The sequence below is a fragment of the Taudactylus pleione genome, unplaced genomic scaffold (assembly GCF_031769625.1).
Source record: "Taudactylus pleione unplaced genomic scaffold, aTauple2 ptg000314l, whole genome shotgun sequence".
Lineage (NCBI taxonomy): Eukaryota > Metazoa > Chordata > Amphibia > Anura > Myobatrachidae > Taudactylus > Taudactylus pleione.
The window spans coordinates 10,516,313-10,536,469 of record NW_028284715.1 but is presented as its reverse complement, the minus strand read 5'-3'; the positions used below and the strand labels follow the sequence as shown (position 1 = coordinate 10,536,469).

The window sequence follows — 20,157 nt, the reverse complement described above, 5'->3', positions numbered from 1 at the left end:
TAATGCCTTGCATGGGTTAGCCGATTCAGCTGTCCAAAGCAATGACCCAGGCCTGTCCACAGACTGCTTACTGATATCACAATGTTTTAATGCCAGCACTTCTACTTTACGCAGACAGTTTTACAGATTGCACAGCCCAGGGGAGTATTAACGCCCATTTGGGCTGGTGTGTAGGGGACCGCCTTATCTGAGCAGCGTCCCCGTCCCACCACACATTTTACATTGCAGGTCCCTCCTCCTGCGTGGCGCCATCTTTCCAGTGACATTTATGGTAAGATGATGCTTGTGCACTAGAGATCAAAGGCTCTGCCACAGTGCCAGAATCTGTGTTGTCACTACGCAGTGCCATCTTCCAGAAGATGTCACTGGAAAGATGGCCCCATGGAGGAGGAAGGGCTCATTTTCCGAATAGAGGCAAGTATACTTTGGGTGCAGGGTGTGCAGTGCAGGGCCCCCTGGACCCATGTGCAGAGCACACCCTGCTTATGACTATGGCGGAGCTAGGGACCAGGCCAGTCCCATCACTGTACTTGCAGGCTGACAATGCGAGGACCACACTGAAGGTGGGGAGATTGGTGCCGCTGTCCAGGATGCAAGAACATGAGTGGCAAGGTTGCTGCCTCATTATTTGTGCCTGCGTTGGGCTCAGCTCCTAGAATCCTTCTACAAGGCTCTCCTCTTTCAGGTGCATGTGACATTACTTTACATGCACTGGGAGGGGGAGGGGGGGAGACACACATTAGGTGTCTGGGGCCTGCACACATACCTCCCAACATTAACAAATGCTATATCTTTAGTTCATCTCCGTTCATGGCCCACAAATCAGGTATGTGCACTGAGCCCCTTTACGGCACTGCACACTGACATCCACGGCCAAGAGATTGGGGGCAGAGGGCTGTCATGCCGGAGCATTTCCCAACTTCATTATGATATATATAAATGTCAGTCTCCAGTGTGGTACTGGCGGGTGACACTCATGAAATAAAAAATAAAAAATAAAAAAAAGAGAACCATATGTTACCATTTTTAGTATACTGACCCGTTTAAGCTTCCTGGAGAATGTATTAGCCAATGTCTTTTTCTCAGCTTCCTAAAAAGAAAAAAAAACAATTGTATTAAATTTAATATATATCATTGTAGATCTGAACCATGGTGAACAGACCTATATAGGTTCTGTATTGGCATAAGCAGAACAGCTGACATATTACTCACAATCTCCAGCTCCTCCTTCGTAAAAGTCACTGGTTGCTCACTCAGTATCTTTTCTAAACAGCTACTGAGTAGGAACGCCTGAAAGAGACAAGAGAAGTTCAGAACTTATGGGTAACGGAGATGCCCTCCCCAACGTGCCGAAGCTAGAATGGAAAGGTCTCCCAGTGCTCCCATGGGTGAGCAGTCAACTCCCCTGTCACTTCCAAGCTATATTTTTTAAAGAGATGATAAGTAAAGCAACTAAATTATGGGGGCCCATCTCCTGCCACTATCCAAGTACAGACCAGTCCTCTCATAGGGCGATATGGTTTACAAGCCGGCAAAGGAAAAAGACAGTAACTAGATCTTCTTGCAGGGAGAGCTGTACGATAACCAGCTGTTTCAGGGGTTGCAAATGTGCATACATGGCCATTTGGTACCAGAAGAATCCCTCTCTGGTGAATTTTGTGGAAAGAAGCCCAAGGCCTTCTAATAGTGGTGTTAGCTATCGGGCACAAGCTCCGGAAAGTTACACTTTCTAGAGCTTGATGCATGCGGCCATATTGCACCCCCACAGAAACCCATGGGGACTGCTGTGCCACGGGACTGCAGAAGATATTGCCCATGATCACACAAGTCACGTAGACAGTCTCCAACAAAAATGGGAGCATCCATCTCCTGCAACACACCAATGACCTGATTTGCTATTGGGTGTTCTTTGACCATCCACTAATGTTAACGGCCATGCAGAAGATAAAGACTGGACACAATAAGGTGCACTGACCTCTAGTCACAATGCATTAGAGTGGACATCTTCCTTTTATTGACTCAGCAATTGGATTGGATGTCAAAAAAATATTTGATTTAGTGAAACCATTGACTGTGATAAAAAAAAAAGTAAAGTAACTGCACTCCTTAGAGGAGCTTGATGGGAAGTGCAGACCTCATCTAGTGGCATCTAGGTCAGTAAGGACATCAGAAATGCTGGTGATGTAGGAAATATCAAGTAGAAAAAAGGGTGGGGTTTAACCCCCTATTGTTCCTCAGCACACTGAATTGTACCTGCAACAATATATGAAGACTATATGGTGATAGAAATTCAGAGATATTAGTTGCATGCATTTGCAAATCCATGGGAAGCTGCTAGGCCATGTCACGGCTTCTCTGTTACTAGCAGTCCCTAACACTAAGGGGTTCACGTCCGGGGCACAGGGCACCCCAAAAAAATGTCTAGCCCAGGGCAGCACATGAAAAAAGGAAGAAGGGTGACAGTGAAGTGTAAAGTATAAACGTCTAAGACTAGTAAGTGTTGAAAAAAGGTTAAAATATATGTGAAAAAATTACATGAATAAAAAACAAACATAAAAGGTGATATGAAAAGTGACTGATGGGCCTATTCATCATACCTAAACTTTCTCTGGAGGTAATTAGGTTTAGAACTCGCATGGAGTTCTACCTAATTACTGGAGGAATTCATCATTCCTCCTCCCCATAACTATCTATTTCGCAAAGCTGTCATTTTTGCTATGACAACTTTTCAAAGTTATCATTCTCTACTCTAACTACCGCAGCTGGAATCCGTGCTGCGCATGCACTGTTACATTCATAAAGCCAGCGCATGCGCAGCACTGCCTACAGCGGCGGTAATTTTGCATGTGTGTCCCCCCTGCCTCCTCCGCTCACCTGTAACCACTCCCCCCTCCACTCACCTCCCCCCCGTCCCCGACTTACCTGCTCGTGCAGCAGCCTCCGGCTCAGTCTGCTATGCTGTCATGTGGTCTCCCACACAGTACTGTTTAGAAATTTTTTTTTTTTTTTTTTCTAAACTTTATTGTGCTCTGCTGGGGAGAACACATGACAGCATAGCAGACGGAGCCAGAGGAGAGTTCAGAGCGATGGAAGAAGATGCCGGGGGACCTGCCCAGCTGAAAGCAGGTAAGTGTTACCTACTATATGCCACCTCACAGTGGCGGATAGTAACACCATCAAATTCCAAAAATACATAATTTTCGGAATTTGATGAATACCATAATTTCCATATCCCCATACTAATGTACTAATGTATGGGGAGTGTGGAAATTAAAGCAGGGGGACTTAGCAAGGAGATATCAGTGATATCTCCTGTGTTAAGTCTCTACATGAATACTAAAATAACGTTAATTAAGGAAAATATCCTTAAAAACGTTATTTTAGTGTTGATGAATAGGCCCCTATGAGGGGTATTCAATATGGGAGCGATAACATCATTTTTGCGTTAATATCGCACTTATGACGTCATTATCGCAGGTTTTAGTTTTACACCGTATTCAATTTCAAAGACTTATCGCAGTTTTGAAAAGTCTTTGATAAAAAACGGGGATAACTTTTCACCATTGAATAGGTGTCGAAAAAAAGTGCAGATTTGGGGTTTAGGGGTGCAGGCTTAAAAAAAATAGCCTGCACCCCTGGGAATGACATTTAAAAAAGAACTGTGTCATAAAAAGTTTAAAAAAAAAATAGGGACACCCCAAAAAATTAATTTAAAAATGGGGGTGAAAAAAAAATAAAAATGGGAAAAAAAATGATTAACAATAGGGAAATAGGTTCAGGGCTATTCTGCAAGGATGCAGCAGGTGTTTTGAAGAATAGATTTATAGCGGCAGGTGCACGATTGCAGAATTTTTACAAACTTACTTTAGGGACTTAAAAATACGCTAGTAACCATTTTCATGTACCCCAAATTGTGGGACCACTTAAAAAAACGAAAAAAAAAAATAACCTAAGTGCTCTTCTGCATCACTTCTGCATCACTTCTTCAATGTCGGGAAAAAAAACACCTGCTGCGGCTATTTAAATCCCCGACTTTCAATTAAAGGCTAAAACGGGGGTACCCATAGTGATCCCCCATGTTTTTACAACTTTAGGGGGGTCTTACAATTTTTTTAAGGAAAAATTCGTAACTTTACGCAAATCCAACTTCGGAGGTTCCAGTTTTCGTTAATTTTATATTGAATAAGGCCTCATGATAAAGGCACATATATATTTTGTCAATTGTAATGCCTCATGATAAAGGCACATACATAAATGCATCCAAATTGAAAGCCAGCTTACCTGGGAGCAGGGTTGCCTACCTTTAACATTCTCTTCCCGGGAGAAGCCCGGGTAAGAGATGCAGCAGGGGGCCAATGGGGGCGGGGCTTGATGATTCGTGTCATTAAGCCCCGCCCCCTCGCGGTAAAATTGCAGCGATTGGCCACAATTTACATAGGGGGCGGGGCCAAATGCTGTGATTCATGCAGAATCATAGCTTAAGCCCCGCCCCCTTCACGGAGACCCGCGATTGCTGCGGGTATTCTCCTAATTCTGCCCACTTCACTAGGAAGTGGGCAGAATGCGGGAGAAATGCCTACCCTTCCGGGGAAGCGGGGGGTTACCCGAAAAATCGGGAGCCTCCCGCGAAAACCGGGAGGGTAAGCATGTATGCCTGGGAGTTACTCCTAGGAACTCCAACTAGCACTACTAGAACCAGCATGCACTCCTAATGCTGGCTCATTCATGCATCTCATAACAACAAACAGAAAATGGCAGCTGCTCAAATCAATCTGGCAGTACTCTTCAGGTGCATGAAAGGGAAGGGTCATACCAAGTAGAAAAAAGGGGGGGTTTAACCCCTATTGTGACAGTAACAGAGAAGCCATGACGTGGTCTAGCAGCTTCCCACGGATTTGCAAATGCATGCAACTAATATCTCTGAATTTCTATCACCATATAGTCTTCATGTATTGTTGCAGGTACAATTCAGTGTGCTGACAAACAATAGGGGGTTAAAACCCCTTTTTTCTACTTGGTATGACCCCTCCCTTTCATGCACCTGAAGAGTACTGTCAGATTGATTTGAGCAGCTGCCATTTTCTGTTTGATGTAGGAAATATCCCATGCATGTTATGACAGTGGCTCAACTGTTTTACTAGAACTGCTCAGTCGATGGTGGTGTGTACCTATATAGGTTATGTCAATGCTAATTAAAGATGGTTGAAAAAAAAAAAAAAAAAACTTGAGCAGCTTTCAGTTACATTAGTATTGTGCCTACTAATAGAAGCATATGTGCGTCATTTCTACCTTACTCTACAGTGATTGTGTATTGTGATGTACAATCCCATGCCCCCAGCTAATCCCCTGTATTCACCCCTGACAACCAACCTGTTCTGTCCATAATGTGATCCATTTCAGCGAATGCCCTTGCATGTATTCCAACTTGAATTCTAGAGTTCTATTGTCTTTTTCTGTTTGCTAAAATAAGACAATGACATAATCTGATTTAGGATATATAGGGGAGGGGCCCTAGACTGCACACCCTAACTACAAGTAATGAGAGGTGCTACCATAATGAGACTTTTAGTACATACACAGAAATATAAAAAGTATAGGCGCACTATATAAACATTACTGTACAAAATGATAATACATTTTGCATCAAATAAGAGAGATTTTTTTTGCATGATTTTGGTTAAAGTTATCGGATTACCCACCACGTCCAGGTAACCTCATCATCGGGTAAGTCCCTAACCTTAGGGGTTCAGGTCTAGGGCATGGGAAAGATCTAACATAATGATGAGGTTACCTGGAAGTTTAGCATGAGCCTTTGTATTGTAGCAAGGTGTATGAAGCTGTGCAACAGTGTTATCCTTCAGTTATTAGAGGACTGGTCATATTCGGCACAAAATAAGAGGAACCAGTACAATTTAAAAAAATTATTTCTGAAAATGTTCCTATTCGTTGCCAGAAGTGAAGAAGTGCATCAGTGTGTGCCCCTGCTACATCACATGGAGTTTACTCTGATGTCCATCCTCTCAGAACAGGTTCCAGCATTATCAGATCACAGGCAGGGGGTTTACTACTAGCAACCAATCACATTCTAGCTGTTATTGTATAGAATGTACTAGATAAATAATAACTGGAAGCTGATTGGTTGCTATGGCAACAGCTCCACTTGTCCTCTCATTAGGCGGTTTGTTAAATCTCCCCTTTTGAGCAGTAACAGCAATAATCTGATACCAAGAAGTGAACACAGAAACTGAAAACACCAGAGGTAATTATTGTACAAACTAGATATACAAGATTAAAAATGACCTTGAATAAGGTGCTCCCCATATTGTAGCAAATAGAGGTATCAGGGAGTCAGATTGCTGGCTTTCCTGCACCATTAAATGAGCACGCCACAATTCCTCCATATAGATATTAGTGATGACCAGTTTGATTTGGACTAGAATCTTCCCATCAAGTTCAGATCTCGGCATAGATGTCCGTCACCGATGACGTTTTGCCTTGGTGGCAAGATCTGGGCCCAAAAAAAACCGCTCCCCTCATAGATATATGAATTGGCCGATCTCTGCAGTGACAAGTCAGCTCCCCGATTCCCTGGAGACTGTTATTTGCTATATGTGGGTTGTCCCCTTTTAAAGGACTCATGCAGGTGCACTGGCCTCGGCGGCTTTGAAAACAGGACCCTTATTCCCTTGACTGGTAAATATTTCCATATCCGTTTCTTTTTGTGAACCGATTATCCAATATTCCACCCCCACCTCATCCCAATTCCAGTTCGTGACGTATCTGTGCTAATTTGCCAAATGATGGGGTCATCACTGGTCTCAGAATAGAACACAATCCAGCTCCATTATATCCTGCACGTTTCCACAGTGAATTCTCATTTCCATTCATCTTCAATTAGTAAATTAACTTCATCCACATGTAACAAAGCATTTTCGAGGTGATGTAGTCAGTATCTTCACGGTTGGAATGCTGGCGGTCAGAATCCCGGCTCCAGAATACCAACCGCTGACATGCCGACGTTAAGTACTAGGTTTAGGGTAGCGGTTAGGGTTAGGCACTAGGGGGAGGGTTAGGGTTAGTCTGTGGGGCTGGAGTTAGGTTTAGGCTACGGGAAAGGGAGGTTAGGATACTTACCTGCATACATCGGTATTCTGACCACCGGGATCCCGTACGCAACCCCTTTTTGTGCGCACATGGCGGATCACTTACCGCGAGCATGGTGACGTGCCAGCTGGTGATTTTACTGACGGGGAGAAGGATTGTTTCCGTTTGGTTACTGGGTGTCTGAAAGCTGCAGTGCAAACCATTATATCCCACAGAAACTGTACAGGTGGTTTTGGCTGCAAGGTGGCTTGTGGTACAAGGGCCCAACTTCACGTAACCATAGTGCTCCACTTGCTGCATCAGCTCCAAACACTGAAACACAAAATGCAAACAAGTTTAGCAAAAGCATATTGGGGCTCATTCTGAGCAGCACGGATCTCTGTGCACAGATGCATATGGTGAGTGTTTGCACACAGCGCAGGTGCTAATCTACGCTTTTTAGCTAATGTCTGTCCTATTCTGAGTTGGACCGAACTCATGCAGATCTGTAGTTCCAAGAAATTGGGGGTTTCATGACAGGAACTGGGTGGTGGCAATGCGCCGACATGTTACCACCCTGACTTGTTTGGTGTGGTGCGTGTATCTCTAATGCTTCACGTGATTCTGAGTCGTGTGTTTGGGGGAGGGGAGCCTGTTACTGACTAATCTCTTGTACCCAGCAGGGGCTGAAGCCAGGGGCGGCACTAATAACAGCTTTCCACCTGCCGACGTACCGACCCCAGCATTAGCCCTACGGATTGTCACATTAGTATTAGGTAGTAAATCAGGCTTTGGTGGCTGCTTACAGCTCCAGCCACGTTGCTGAGACTCAGAATCAACTCCATTGGGAGGGCAGATTTATAGTCTACACCTTAATAGGACTCTGTCACTGTGTCAGTATAATAAAGTTACAATACATTTCACTCCCAACCAATCTACTACTAATAATAATTCATTAGTAAAGTTAAAATCTCAAACACCTATAAACAAAATATATAAGAGGAAGTGGGACATCCATCAGGTTGGTTTCCTAGGCACAGGTCCATGTGGTCACTAATCTGCAGGGCCGTAACTAGGATGGTGCGATCTGTGCCATGGCACAGGGCACCGCAGGGCAGGGGGCGAAGTTCAGGCCTGTCAGTTTTCCTGTTTATTATCATTCTTACATGTAGCTTCCTCTACTTTTATCCCCAGCATCTCCTGGCTGCCTCAGGAGTACCCCTATCTCTTCCCTGGCCCTTCCCCATGAAGCCATGACCTTTTTTAGGTGCACTATTTTATGTCCCTATTTAAAAAATGGGGGCCGCCAATGCTCTCTCTGGTAATCTGGGACTGTACATTGGCCAAGTTGCATTAAGATGAGTTCATAGAAGGTTACAACAGTTTATATGACCATGAATGTGCAGCTCCTGACAGCTGTTGTAACCACCAAGGGGCATATAGCAAATAATATTTGCGGTATATTCCACGAAGAACAAATTAGAAGGCATCACTTTACCTAATGCTTCAATGCCTCGGTATGAAAGTGTACTCGGTTTACAGGGTACAACTTACACACATTAGGGGGTAGTAGTTACACTTTACCAGAATATGGCAGTGGCGTCAATAGGACTAGGGTAACCCAGTGCGGTAAATTGACCACGCACGCGTCCAAAAAGGGGGTGTGGCATCGTAGGGCATTCCCACCACTGCCGGAGATGCTGGGCTTCCCCCTGAGAGTCTCCGCGTGCTTCCAGTTCCTCCTTAGTGCCCGCTCCCGGCTTCCATTTGTGTCACGGTAGAGCATATTTCCCCTTCGCGCTAGGGACCTGGAAGTGACGTCAGTGAGGGCGGAAGTGCGGATCCCTGCCCGTAGAGTCCATCTACAAGGAGAAACTTGTCCCCTCGCGGGCATGGTGGCTCGCTATGCTCGCCACAAGATTATATTCCCCTCTATGCCCACGTGGATGGTAGGGAATGACGTTGGGCAGTAACTGATGACGTCACGGTCCTCTCCATGAAGGGGATTTAGACATGACCTTTGTGTCACCCCTAATGACACCACTGTTATACGGGGGTACATGCAGCAAAAAAAAAGAAGAAATCCTGAGTCTCACTTAGGGCTCTATTTATTATCATTATTTTTACTAAAATAAAGTGAAAAAGGGTGTTTTCACACCCTTTTCACATTATTTTAGTATCACCTATAGTTATTACAGGGCAAATGGAGTAGAATTCATAACATTCTACTACAACCCCTAAGTATCACTTATTTTTAGTAATCAGATCGCATTTCCCATAATTGTAATGGGAAATACGATGTGTGTGTAACTTACTAAAAATAAATTGTGAAACAATACCTGGGAAGGCCCTGTGATAATAACGCCACCTGGAGGTGGCGTTATCCAGGGTCTCCCCCGGTTACCGGACTCGTGCTCCGCTCTAACGTGCAGAGCAGAGCCCGGAGCCGGCCCCAGTGATCAGCTGTGTGGTATAAACAAACCACATGCTGATACACTGCAAAAAAAAATAAAAATAAATAGTAAAAATAAAAATGAACATACCCGAGTCCAGGGACCGGAGTTTAGGGCTCCGGTGATGTCCTCCCTCCGGTCAGCTGGTCTCCCATACTGCACTGCGGCCCGGTCATCAGGTGACCGGGTCCCAGTGCAGTATGGGATGTCAGCTGACCGGAGTCATGGAGGACACCACCAGAGCCCGGATCATGCAGGTAAGTGCAATTAAGGGAGGTTAAGGGAGGTGCTGTCCGGGGGGCCGATCAGCGCATGCGCGGGCACTTGTCGCTGTATTTTTTGTGAAAATACCATGATAAGGCTACGGGGATTCGCAGGGACAGAGCTTTATCGCAAGCTATAGTAAATCCCTGTGATATTGCCTAAATTCGCAATGAGAAGTCAGTCGGTTATATCACACTACAATCTGCATTCCCAATGCGGATTGTAGTAAATAGAGCCCTTAGAGCTGGATAGAAGTCCAAGGGGTCTATTTACTAAGCAGTGTTAGGAGACAGAGTGAAAAGTGAAAAGGTGCCAGCCAATCAGCTCCCAACTGTCATCTCACAGGCTGTGTTTGAAATATGACAGTTGGGAGCTGATTGGCTGGTACCTTATCACTTTTCACTCAGTCTCCTAACACTTGTCGAAGCTGGATGATTGGCTGAGACCAAATCTTTAAGAATATATGTAGACGCCATTTTACGTCTTTAGCACAATGCCATACAGATGGTATACGGCGCTATTTTAGCGTTGTGTGAATGCCGTACTAACTGCACACTGTTAAAGTCCTTACATTAATATTCAGTGATGACAAGACAAGTCTTGTGGATTTGTCTGTGACAAATAATTAAGAATACACAAAGATGGTGAGTGTTTGCTCTTACAGATACAGTATGCCTATGAAAATTGAAGTATAATACAGACACTGATATACTCAGAAGGAATGTTCTGAAGGTGGATTTGGAAACAATTGTTAGACGTTTAAGGTATCGTTAGCCATTGTAGGCCTGGTATCTAATGCTGATGTGGTTAAGAAGAAATTAATTGTACCCTAAATAAACCATTGTCTTTAAGTCTGATGCCTAAACAAACTAGCATTTACATTTGTGATTTCATCAAGCATCTTCTGGCCACCTGCGAAAACCCATTGTCTGTCATTTTATAGTCCAGACAGAAATATATCAAAATATGACAATTAATGCATAAATATATATAATATATATATATATATATCTATATATATATAAATTCATGATATATACAATAATGCACATAGACAATCGCATGTGTATCCACAATGCGTACACATATATACACAGTTGGTATTGCAGATATAAACACACACACAGAGCATGTGTGCGCTGTATACAACCCCTGCACACAGCGCACCTTTTACGCTGTGCTCAGACGCACAACGCATACTTACATGTAATCATAAATATACACGCACTCATAAAAGGTTCCTGCACATTATGGTTTATATTAAAGTTATTAATTATGATGTAAAATCTATGTATTTGATATTAATGGTATAGAACATCGTAGACATATCATGTTTGGTACTATACTGATACCCTGTCTATTTCCTGATGTCCGGTTGTATCGGCAAGAGAATCGGATCATGCGTTCGGGAGTTATGGACCATAGTGAATTATTGGTTGAAATATAAAACTCTGTATGCTGAGCCTGTGGTTAATTTAAATCAATTAAAGAAAGACAATACAATCTGAAGAAGTGGGACATACCCCTAGTGAACTGCCCTATGAACTACAGTGTACTACAAAGACCAAGAGCAAGAACCAATGGAATTATGTTTGTCTGTCTGTCTACATTGCTGTTATCATGATCAGTTCGGGTATATAGCCTGTGTCTGGTCCCAGTTAGGAGCCATTCTTCTTCTTGGATGACCGCAGGCTTCTGGATTGATGATGGTAACTGGGACCGCTGCGCTGGCGTATGTATCGACTGTACTTTAATGAATGTAACCTTTGCACTCATTGTTTAGATCAAAGTGCGCAGTACCTTTTTCTTTGTGAATAATAACTTTTGTGTTTTGGAACCACAATCAAGGTCTGAAAGTGTTTATTTTTATGTGCGACTATTCATAAGGTATAGAGGTTTAGATAGGGGTCTATTTACTAAGCAGTGTATGGAATCCTAAGTGCAGCTGTGAAAATCTGCCTGCACAGTAAGACCAAGAACTTTAAGTTAAAGGTAAATGAAACTATGGCTATAAAGGCATTTTGGGGTTTAGCAAGTTATAAGAAGCGCTTATCTAGATGTTCTATTTAAAAGGTAAAAGCTTTACACAAAAAAAAAAAAAGGGGGAAAAACTTTTCTGTCCCCAAAAATAATCATTACCTAGGCTTTGGTCTGGACTAGTTATTGCTAATGCAGGGGGAGTTTGGTAGGGATTCCCCGCAGAAGCCACATCCAGCACCAGGCCATGTGTTGATTCTCATTGACGTTATGTTCGGTGAATGCCATTGTGTGTTTAATCTGTTTGTGGAAGCTTCCCCTCTGGGCCTTGTCCTGACACCACCCATGATTGCCAAGTATAGTGCTTTCTACCCTGGGGAGAGAGTAGGGAGCACATTTTTTTTGTCAACCTGATTCCTTTAGGGAATTCCACAGGGCTGGCCCGCTTACAATACGACAGCGAGACCCAATGCTGCCATTCTCCCTCCTATCATATGACCAGCCCAGGCTGGCATATCCTGGTGCTGGTTGCTGCTTTATCAGAGAGAAACCTATATTTGTCCCACCTGGTTAGTGAGATAGAGATATAGGGCCTGATTCAGATTTGGGAATAGAGGGGCCTATTCATCAACACTAAAATAACGTTTTTAAGGACATTTTCCTTAAATAACGTTATTTTTGTATTCATGATGACACTTAGCACAGGAGGTAACACTGATATCTCCTTGCTAAGTCCCCCTCCCCATACATTAGTATGGGGACATGGAAATGATGGTATTCATCAAATTCCGAAAATTATGTATTTTCGGAATTTGATGGAGGTACTATCCCGCCACTGTGAGGTGGCGAAAAGCAGGTAACACTTACCTGCGGTCAGCTGGACAGGTCCCCCGGCGTCTTCCTCCGGCAACCTTGTCCCTCCTCTGGCTCCGGTGGTTGCTCGCACACTGTGTTCTCCCAGCAGAACACAATAAAGTTTAGAAGAAAAAAAAAAAAAAGTATTTTTTTTTTCTAAACAGTACTGTGGTGTGCTGGGAGACCACGTGTCAGACCAGCAGGACGGAGCCGGTGGCTGCTGTGCGGGCAGGTATGTGCGGGACAGGGAGGAAGTGAGCGGAGGAGGGAGGGGGCACACAAACTTACCACTGCTGTAGGTATTGCTGCGCATGCGCTGGGTTTACGAATGTAACAGCGCATGCGCAGCACTGTTTCCAGCTGCGGTAAGGTAGAGCAGAGATGGAAAAGTATCTATTTCCCGAAAAGCTGTCATCGCAAAAATGACAGCTTTTCGGAATAGATACTGATGGAGAGGAGGAATGATGAATTCCTCTGGTAATTAGGTTTAACTCCATGCGAGTTCTAAACCTAATTACCTCCATCGATTTTTAAGGTATGATGAATAGGCCCCAGAGTGAGATATCTCTCTCAACTGTGAACCTGAACAAACCATGTTGCAATGCAAGGGATGTAAATACATACACTTTTTTGCATGTAGTGTAAATACTGGCTGCTTTTGTATGTAGCCCACAAACACTGCACAGCTTTATTGTTACTCTACAATTTAGGTGTCAGTTTGGAAACACTCCTCCCAAATCTAAATTTCTCTGCACATTTTAAATCTGCCCCACCTGCAGTGCAGCATGGTGTCACCAAGATGATCAGTTGAGAGAAATATCTCTCTCTGGGCCTGATTCAGAGCTGGACGGTATTTGCGGACGCTCGTTCAGAAAAAGGGGCTGGCTATTTAAATTAAATGCTCGCTCTTTGCGGTCTGTTGACGCCTTTATGTCTGAATGAGCGAACGAAACATGCGCTCACTATTTTGGAAAAAACGCCCCCTGGCCACTCGCATCTTACGTCATCTCCGCTATTTATTTGATTAATCGAGTACATCGAAAGGCGTATGAACTGCTCACAGTGCTTGTGGTAGCATTTACCTACCGCAATCTTGCGAGCAGTTCAGGCTAAAAGACAACCAAGTGACGTGGTTAATGACGCTGCTTTGTTAATTATGCACACCCTTAAAACGCCCGTTTTGACTGTTTGGCACGCCTGCGTTCGGATCTCCACTCCCCGTTTTCAAGCACCTTCCCCTGTTACCACCCACAAACACCTCATCCTGTCACTCAAATTAGCAGGCATTCGCTATTTTGCGAGCACACGATTTTCGACCGAACTGACTGGTTCGCGCATGCATACTACAAACCATACGCAGATGTGCGAACATCGCTCGGAGCGAATGAGCGGCCGCTTACGAGCGGCTCTGAATCAGGCCCATAGTGTATTCATCTCTGTGATGTTTACTTTGACCCCTTGCTGCGATTGTTAGCAATTACTATGACAACTAATGGGCGATATTACTGAGCGACTGCACGATTGCGACATCGTAATCGTGCAATCGCTCAGTAATCGTGCACAGTTATGTTGGAAGCGACCAGCGATGCGCACTACCGCTGGTCGTTTCCGACATTGTCCATCGCCTGAACATGCAGCACAATCTGCCGATAATGACAGATTGATGAATGATGGACAGTGCAGACACTACAGGGGATCAGGAACGACGGTACGATTACGATGTCGTAATCGTACTGTCTTTCCTGATCGCCCAGTGTGTACCCACCTTAACAACAATCAAGTCCAGACAGGTTTCCAAAATGCTGAACACATGTAAAATAACGTGCTTGTTATAATTTGTATGGGTATACCTCAGACAGTGGCAACACATATGACTACATGAATACTAATATCGTTGATGAATTACAGCCAGTCCAAAAGGTACCAAAATAGGCTCAGCGGAGGGGTGAGAAAAGCCTCAGTGGCGAAGGGTTTAACTAATCTGCAGGTGCAATTCCTTATTTAAAATTAGAATTCTACTATTTTTTTTAAATGTCATTACCTGTATAAAAACAGGGATTATTGTTAGGGTTTTGTCAGTGGAACCTGGGCTAATAAGGCTGACATCTTTAGTAGTGTAGCTAAATAGAAAATGTGTACGAGGTTCTTTAGCATCTTGACAAGGAAAAGTGCAGGGGCTTAATAGGTTCAGTGTCGGACTGGGGCATGAATACCCCACACAATGGAATTCACTGGTAGGAACCCCATCTTAAGGGGAGTGGCCAGCAACCAGAGGGGGTGTGGCCAGCCATCACAGAGAGACTTGACCATTCATTAGAGAGGACAGGCAAAGAATACTGTGACCACTGCTGTGTAAACGCACACCGCTGAGTATATTACCGTTACCAAATAGGGTTGAAGTTGCCTAAAGGATACATGAAAAGGGGCAGAGTAGATGGGCCAAGTGGTTCTTATCTGCCGTCAAATTCTATGTTTCTATGTAACCTGGTTATCTGGTTAAGGATCTCTCTGCGTGGGCTAACCTGCATTTCACATTCACTATATTGCAACCACCCCAGGTCATACCAATACGTTACATCAATATGTATGTTTATCTACATAGTAGCTATTATTTATTATGCTGTCATAGCCTAATTAACGTAGAGGACATATCTGAAAACATTCTTTACCTTCACTTTATTATCTATTTTTATGAAATCCTGAAGCTTCTCGGTCTGTTCTTCGGTCGGTCTGGACCATTTCATTTCAAGTTCCTGAACAGCCTTTAAAGAAAAAGGTGATATTGTACTGAAACAGGATATAATGAACGGTGAGCACTCTGTCCATCTCCTGCCCTAACCTCTTTCTCCTGGTCTTGTATGACTGTGGTTTTATATGTGGGAAACCCGCCTGCTGATTCATTTATGGATTATAATCTGTGTACTTCAATCATGGCGGAATCCTCGTGTATCATAAGCGATTGCATTTTTCTATTTAAGACAGTTTTGCATACAAGAACAAAAGTAACTGCAGTCTGCACTTAAAAAGGCATCTATATAAATATATATAAATATATATATATATATATATATTATATATACATACAGATTTTTTTTATATATATAAAAAAAAAATTGTATATATGTGTGTGTGTGTATATATTATATATATATATATAATATATACACACACACACACACACACACACACACACACACATATATATATACACACACACACACACACACACTTATACAGATTTATTTCAGTGCAGGCACATCAATCCTCTGCAAACATGTTGAACCTGATGATATCGTCAGGTTGTATAACACATTTGTACAATGATAGATGTCAAATATGTTGTTATGAAGGGGCGTGCATCGCTGGTCGTTTAAGACATTATACTTAACGATTTTTAAACTATTTTCGAACGATTATTGAATGATTGAACGATATCGTTATCGTTAAATCGCTCAATATAATCGTCTAGTGGATGCGTGCCTTGAGTATTAGGGTTAGGCACTAGGGGGAAGGGCTGCGGGAGGGGACGGTTACAGTTAAGCTGTGGGAGGGGCCGGTTAGAGTTAGGCTGCAGGAGGGGACGGTTAGGGTTAGGCACTAAGGGGATGGTTAGGGTTAGGCTGTGGGAGTGGATGGTTATGGTTAGGCACTAGGTTAGGGTTAGGCTGTGGGAGTGTTAGGTTAGGATTAAACACTAGGGGAATGGTTAGGGTTAGACACTAGGGGGATAGTTAGGCACTAGGGGGAGGGTTAGGCTGTGGGAGGGGCCATCAGGGTTAGGCACTAGAAGGAGCGGACGGTTAGGGAGGGTTAGGTTAGGATTAAACACTAGAGGAATGGTTAGGGTTAGGCACTAGGTGAGGGTTAGGCTGCGGGAGGGGAGGGTTAGGGTTAGACACTAGGGGAATGGTTAGAGTAAGGCACTAGGGGGGAGGATTAAGGTTAGACATTAGGGAGATGGTTAGGCACTAGGGGGAGGGTTAGGCTGCAGGAGGGGACAGTTAGGGTTAGGCACTAGGGGGAAGGTTAGGGTTAGGCTGCGGGAGAGGACGGTTAGGTTTAGGCACTAGGGGGTGGGTTAGGGATAGGCTGCAAAAGGGGATGGTTAGGATTGGTGTTAGAATACTTACTAAAATCTGTCTGGATTTTGACAATCAGGATGCCGCTGTCGGTATTCTGACTGTCGGCATTGTGACCATCTGGATCCTGTACCCAACCCATAACAGGTTATAGAGAAGACACATTTCTGGTTTTCTGAAGGGTAGTGTTAGATCCGAGCGCAAAGGGACCTTAGGGCCTGACTCTGAGATGGACGCTATAGCGCAGCCGTTGTTTGTTTGTACACAGCGGCTGTGCTGAAATATGCTAAATATGCTTTGGATTCGCCCAAAACTCCATCTCATCAAAGAATAACATTTTAAAAAACGTACATTGAAAAGAAGTGAATGCAAAGAATAAGTGATTCTGGCAATTTTTGTCCTGGTATCTCTGCTTAGTATTACATGTCTAACTTCTCAAGGGCAGTAGTTCTTGCAGCTGTGTTTAATGTACAGACAGGACAATGTCATTGTCTGTGAACTTGGGCTGATTTTTCACAAAAACATGGTAATGTGTAGTTAGCAACTGATTTTTTTTAAAAACAAAAAAAAATCTAAATTCAGTGAAAATACATTAGAGCTCCTTTTTTATATATATATATATATATATATATATATATATATATATAATACAAAAAGTGGAAATAAGTGCCCAATAGTGTGATATTGCTATAATAATTGTGACACGCACCACACAAATATGTTCTGCGTAACGTATAAACCTAATAGATAGGCATGTAGTATGGGATCTTTTATGAACCTCACTCCTAGTCTCCCTTTGCTGTACAGTCCTCAGAGCACATGAAGAATACAGAAATGGAAACAAACGCCCAATAGTGTGATACTGTTATGATAATTGTGACACGCACCACACAAAAATGTTCTGCGTACCGTATTAACCTAATACATAGGCATGTAATATGGGATTTTTTAGGAGCCTCACTTCTCTTCTCTCATATGATTTGGTGAGATGATGATAACCGATTGTTACCAGGCCCAATTTGTTATATACGGAGACAAGATAACACTCTCATGGTGTAATACTACACAAATTTTTAATACACACACACGAAACACATATAAAAAAGAATAATTACATTAAAAAGAAATATCAGAAGCTTATCTGGTATCTGACTCAGTCAGAAAGCAGATAAGCTTTTCACCTCTGATGCTACGCGTTTCACCTCTGATGCTCAAAATAGCACAGATTTAAAGATCAATTAGTGATGTATGCAAGATATATAGATGATATTCTGGTTATATGGAATGGTACAGAGGGGGATTTTGCTGAATTCATTGAATACCTGAGTGTTAATGAATACAATCTAGCATTTACATCCAAATTCAGTCATAGTGAGATTGAGTATTTGGATTTAGTGATTAGCAGTGCCAATGGAGGCATTGTCAGCCGTAACTACATTAAGCATGTGGATTCTAATAGCTACGTGCATTACAATAGTGGCCATGCCAAACATTGGAAGACGAATATTCCGTTTTCACAATTTTGCCGCATTCGGAGAAACTGTACCAGTGACACCGATTGTCAACAACAAATAGAGGTGCTTGCAGAGAGGTTCAGAGAAAACAGTATCCAGAAGAATGTATACAGAAAGTGAGAGAAAAAGTCCATACAGTGGAAAGAGAAACACTATTACAGTATAAGAAATAGGAAAATAGGGAAAGGAATATTGTTTTTGTTACACAATATAACAAAGAGAGAGAAATAAGAAGGATCCTCAATAAACACTGGGATATTTTAAAAACTGACCCTATTCTGAATAAAGTCCTACCAATGAAACCGGCCATAGCCTTTAGAAAAGCAAGAAACCTGAAAAACCACTTGGCTCCCAGTACTTTGAGGCCCCTGGGTAAGGCCGCAACACATTTCTTGAATAATAAAGGGTTTTTTAAATGTAATAGTTGTAATATGTGCAATTATGTTAGTGGCTGTCATACCTCTTTTTTTAATCATAACAACACTGTATCTCATAAGATTAATAGTAAAATGAATTGCCTCACCACTTGGGTGATTTACATGTTAGAATGCCCATGTAATCTTAAATATGTGGGGAAAATGAAAAGAAATGTTAAACTCAGGATACAGGAACATGTTAGGGCTATTAAAAACAAAGTGGACAATCATTCTGTACCAAAGCATTTCCTCAAACACCACAATGGAGATCCAAAAGGGTTAAAGTACAAAGCCATTGAATGTGTACAGTTGAGTGATAGAGGGGGTGACAGAGAGAAAAGACTATCGCAATGGGAGATGTTCTGGATTTTCACTTTGAATACGATGGTCCCCAGTGGTTTAAACGAAAGTTATGAGTTTACATTCTTCTTATGATTTTATGGTATTTATATTAAGATACTCTTTTTAATTATGTATTTTTAACAATGTATTTTTAATTATGTATTTTTAATAATGTATATCTAGGTTACTTATATTTATTATTATTATTGCCATTCACTTATTTATTTATATTATGTATATTTATTATTCTTAATATTTAAGTAATAGCATATAATTTATTAATATTTTATTTGTAATTGTTATATCTATATATCTATTAATCATGGACATTAGAATGAGTATTCTGATGATTATATCCTTGCCATTTAAGCTATACCCTTCTAGTTATGCATACTGGACTCACACAAAATGGCGACGCCCAGGTAAAAGTAATGTGCTTTGAGAAAATGGCCGCAGATGTCTTAGCAACATATGGATGGTCAGCCAGGAGCGTGCAGAGCCCCTGGTAGAGTCGGGCGTGACATGCAGAGTGAGGACGCTCTGTATAGGGGAGTTTCATTGAAAGGCTTCCCACGAAACTCCCGCGATACCTGGGAGTCTCGCGCATGCGCAATGAGTCCCAAAATGGCGGCGCCCACCGGACATCCGATCCGGCCTTTTTTGGGCATCTTCTAATTATGTAATTAGGTTTTAGGGTATATAGGTAGGGATAAACCCTCTCATAATATCCTCCTGACGAAGCCCAGCTATTTTGAGCATCGGAGGTGAAACGCGTTGAGGACAGTGTGGCCAATGCTTTCTGACTGAGGGCCTGATTCAGAGCCGGAGGCTCTGACCAGAGCGCTCGCTCTGAATCAGGGCCCTCCTACCTCATTTTGGAGCGGCCTCATGGACGCTCGCATAGCTGTGGGTTACCACCCACAGCTATAGCGAGCGTCAATGATGATGGTCGCGATGGTCAAGACCATCGCGACCATCGGGCTTGCGATGAGACCCTGCGGTAGGGTCTCGCTACCGCAAGCCCTGGAGTGATTTTGGCTCTATCATAGCCAAAATCACTCCCACTGACATCACTACTCCAGCGCTCGCGAGCGGGTCAGAATCAGGCCCAGAGTCAGATACCAGATAAGCTTCTGATATTTCTTTTTAATGTAATTATTCTTTTTTATATGTG

At 42.9% G+C, this 20,157-nt stretch overlaps 1 protein-coding gene across 5 annotated transcripts in view; it reads right to left on the bottom strand.

Moving 5' to 3' along the window:
• SNX31 (sorting nexin 31) overlaps positions 1–20,157 on the bottom strand; it is a 95,877-nt gene that overhangs the window by 5,650 nt on the left and 70,070 nt on the right. For 4 of the 5 annotated variants that reach the window (XM_088442674.1, XM_088442678.1, XM_088442676.1 and 1 more), the window contains 5 exons: positions 15,302–15,394; positions 7,210–7,416; positions 5,371–5,460; positions 1,213–1,290; positions 1,040–1,090 (listed from right to left, as the gene is read on the bottom strand). In XM_088442674.1, the coding sequence (XP_088298800.1) occupies positions 1,040–1,090; positions 1,213–1,290; positions 5,371–5,460; positions 7,210–7,416; positions 15,302–15,394 (519 nt within the window). The remainder of the gene's footprint in view (positions 1–1,039; positions 1,091–1,212; positions 1,291–5,370; positions 5,461–7,209; positions 7,417–15,301; positions 15,395–20,157) is intronic. The other variant, XM_088442675.1, reaches the window with a different exon arrangement.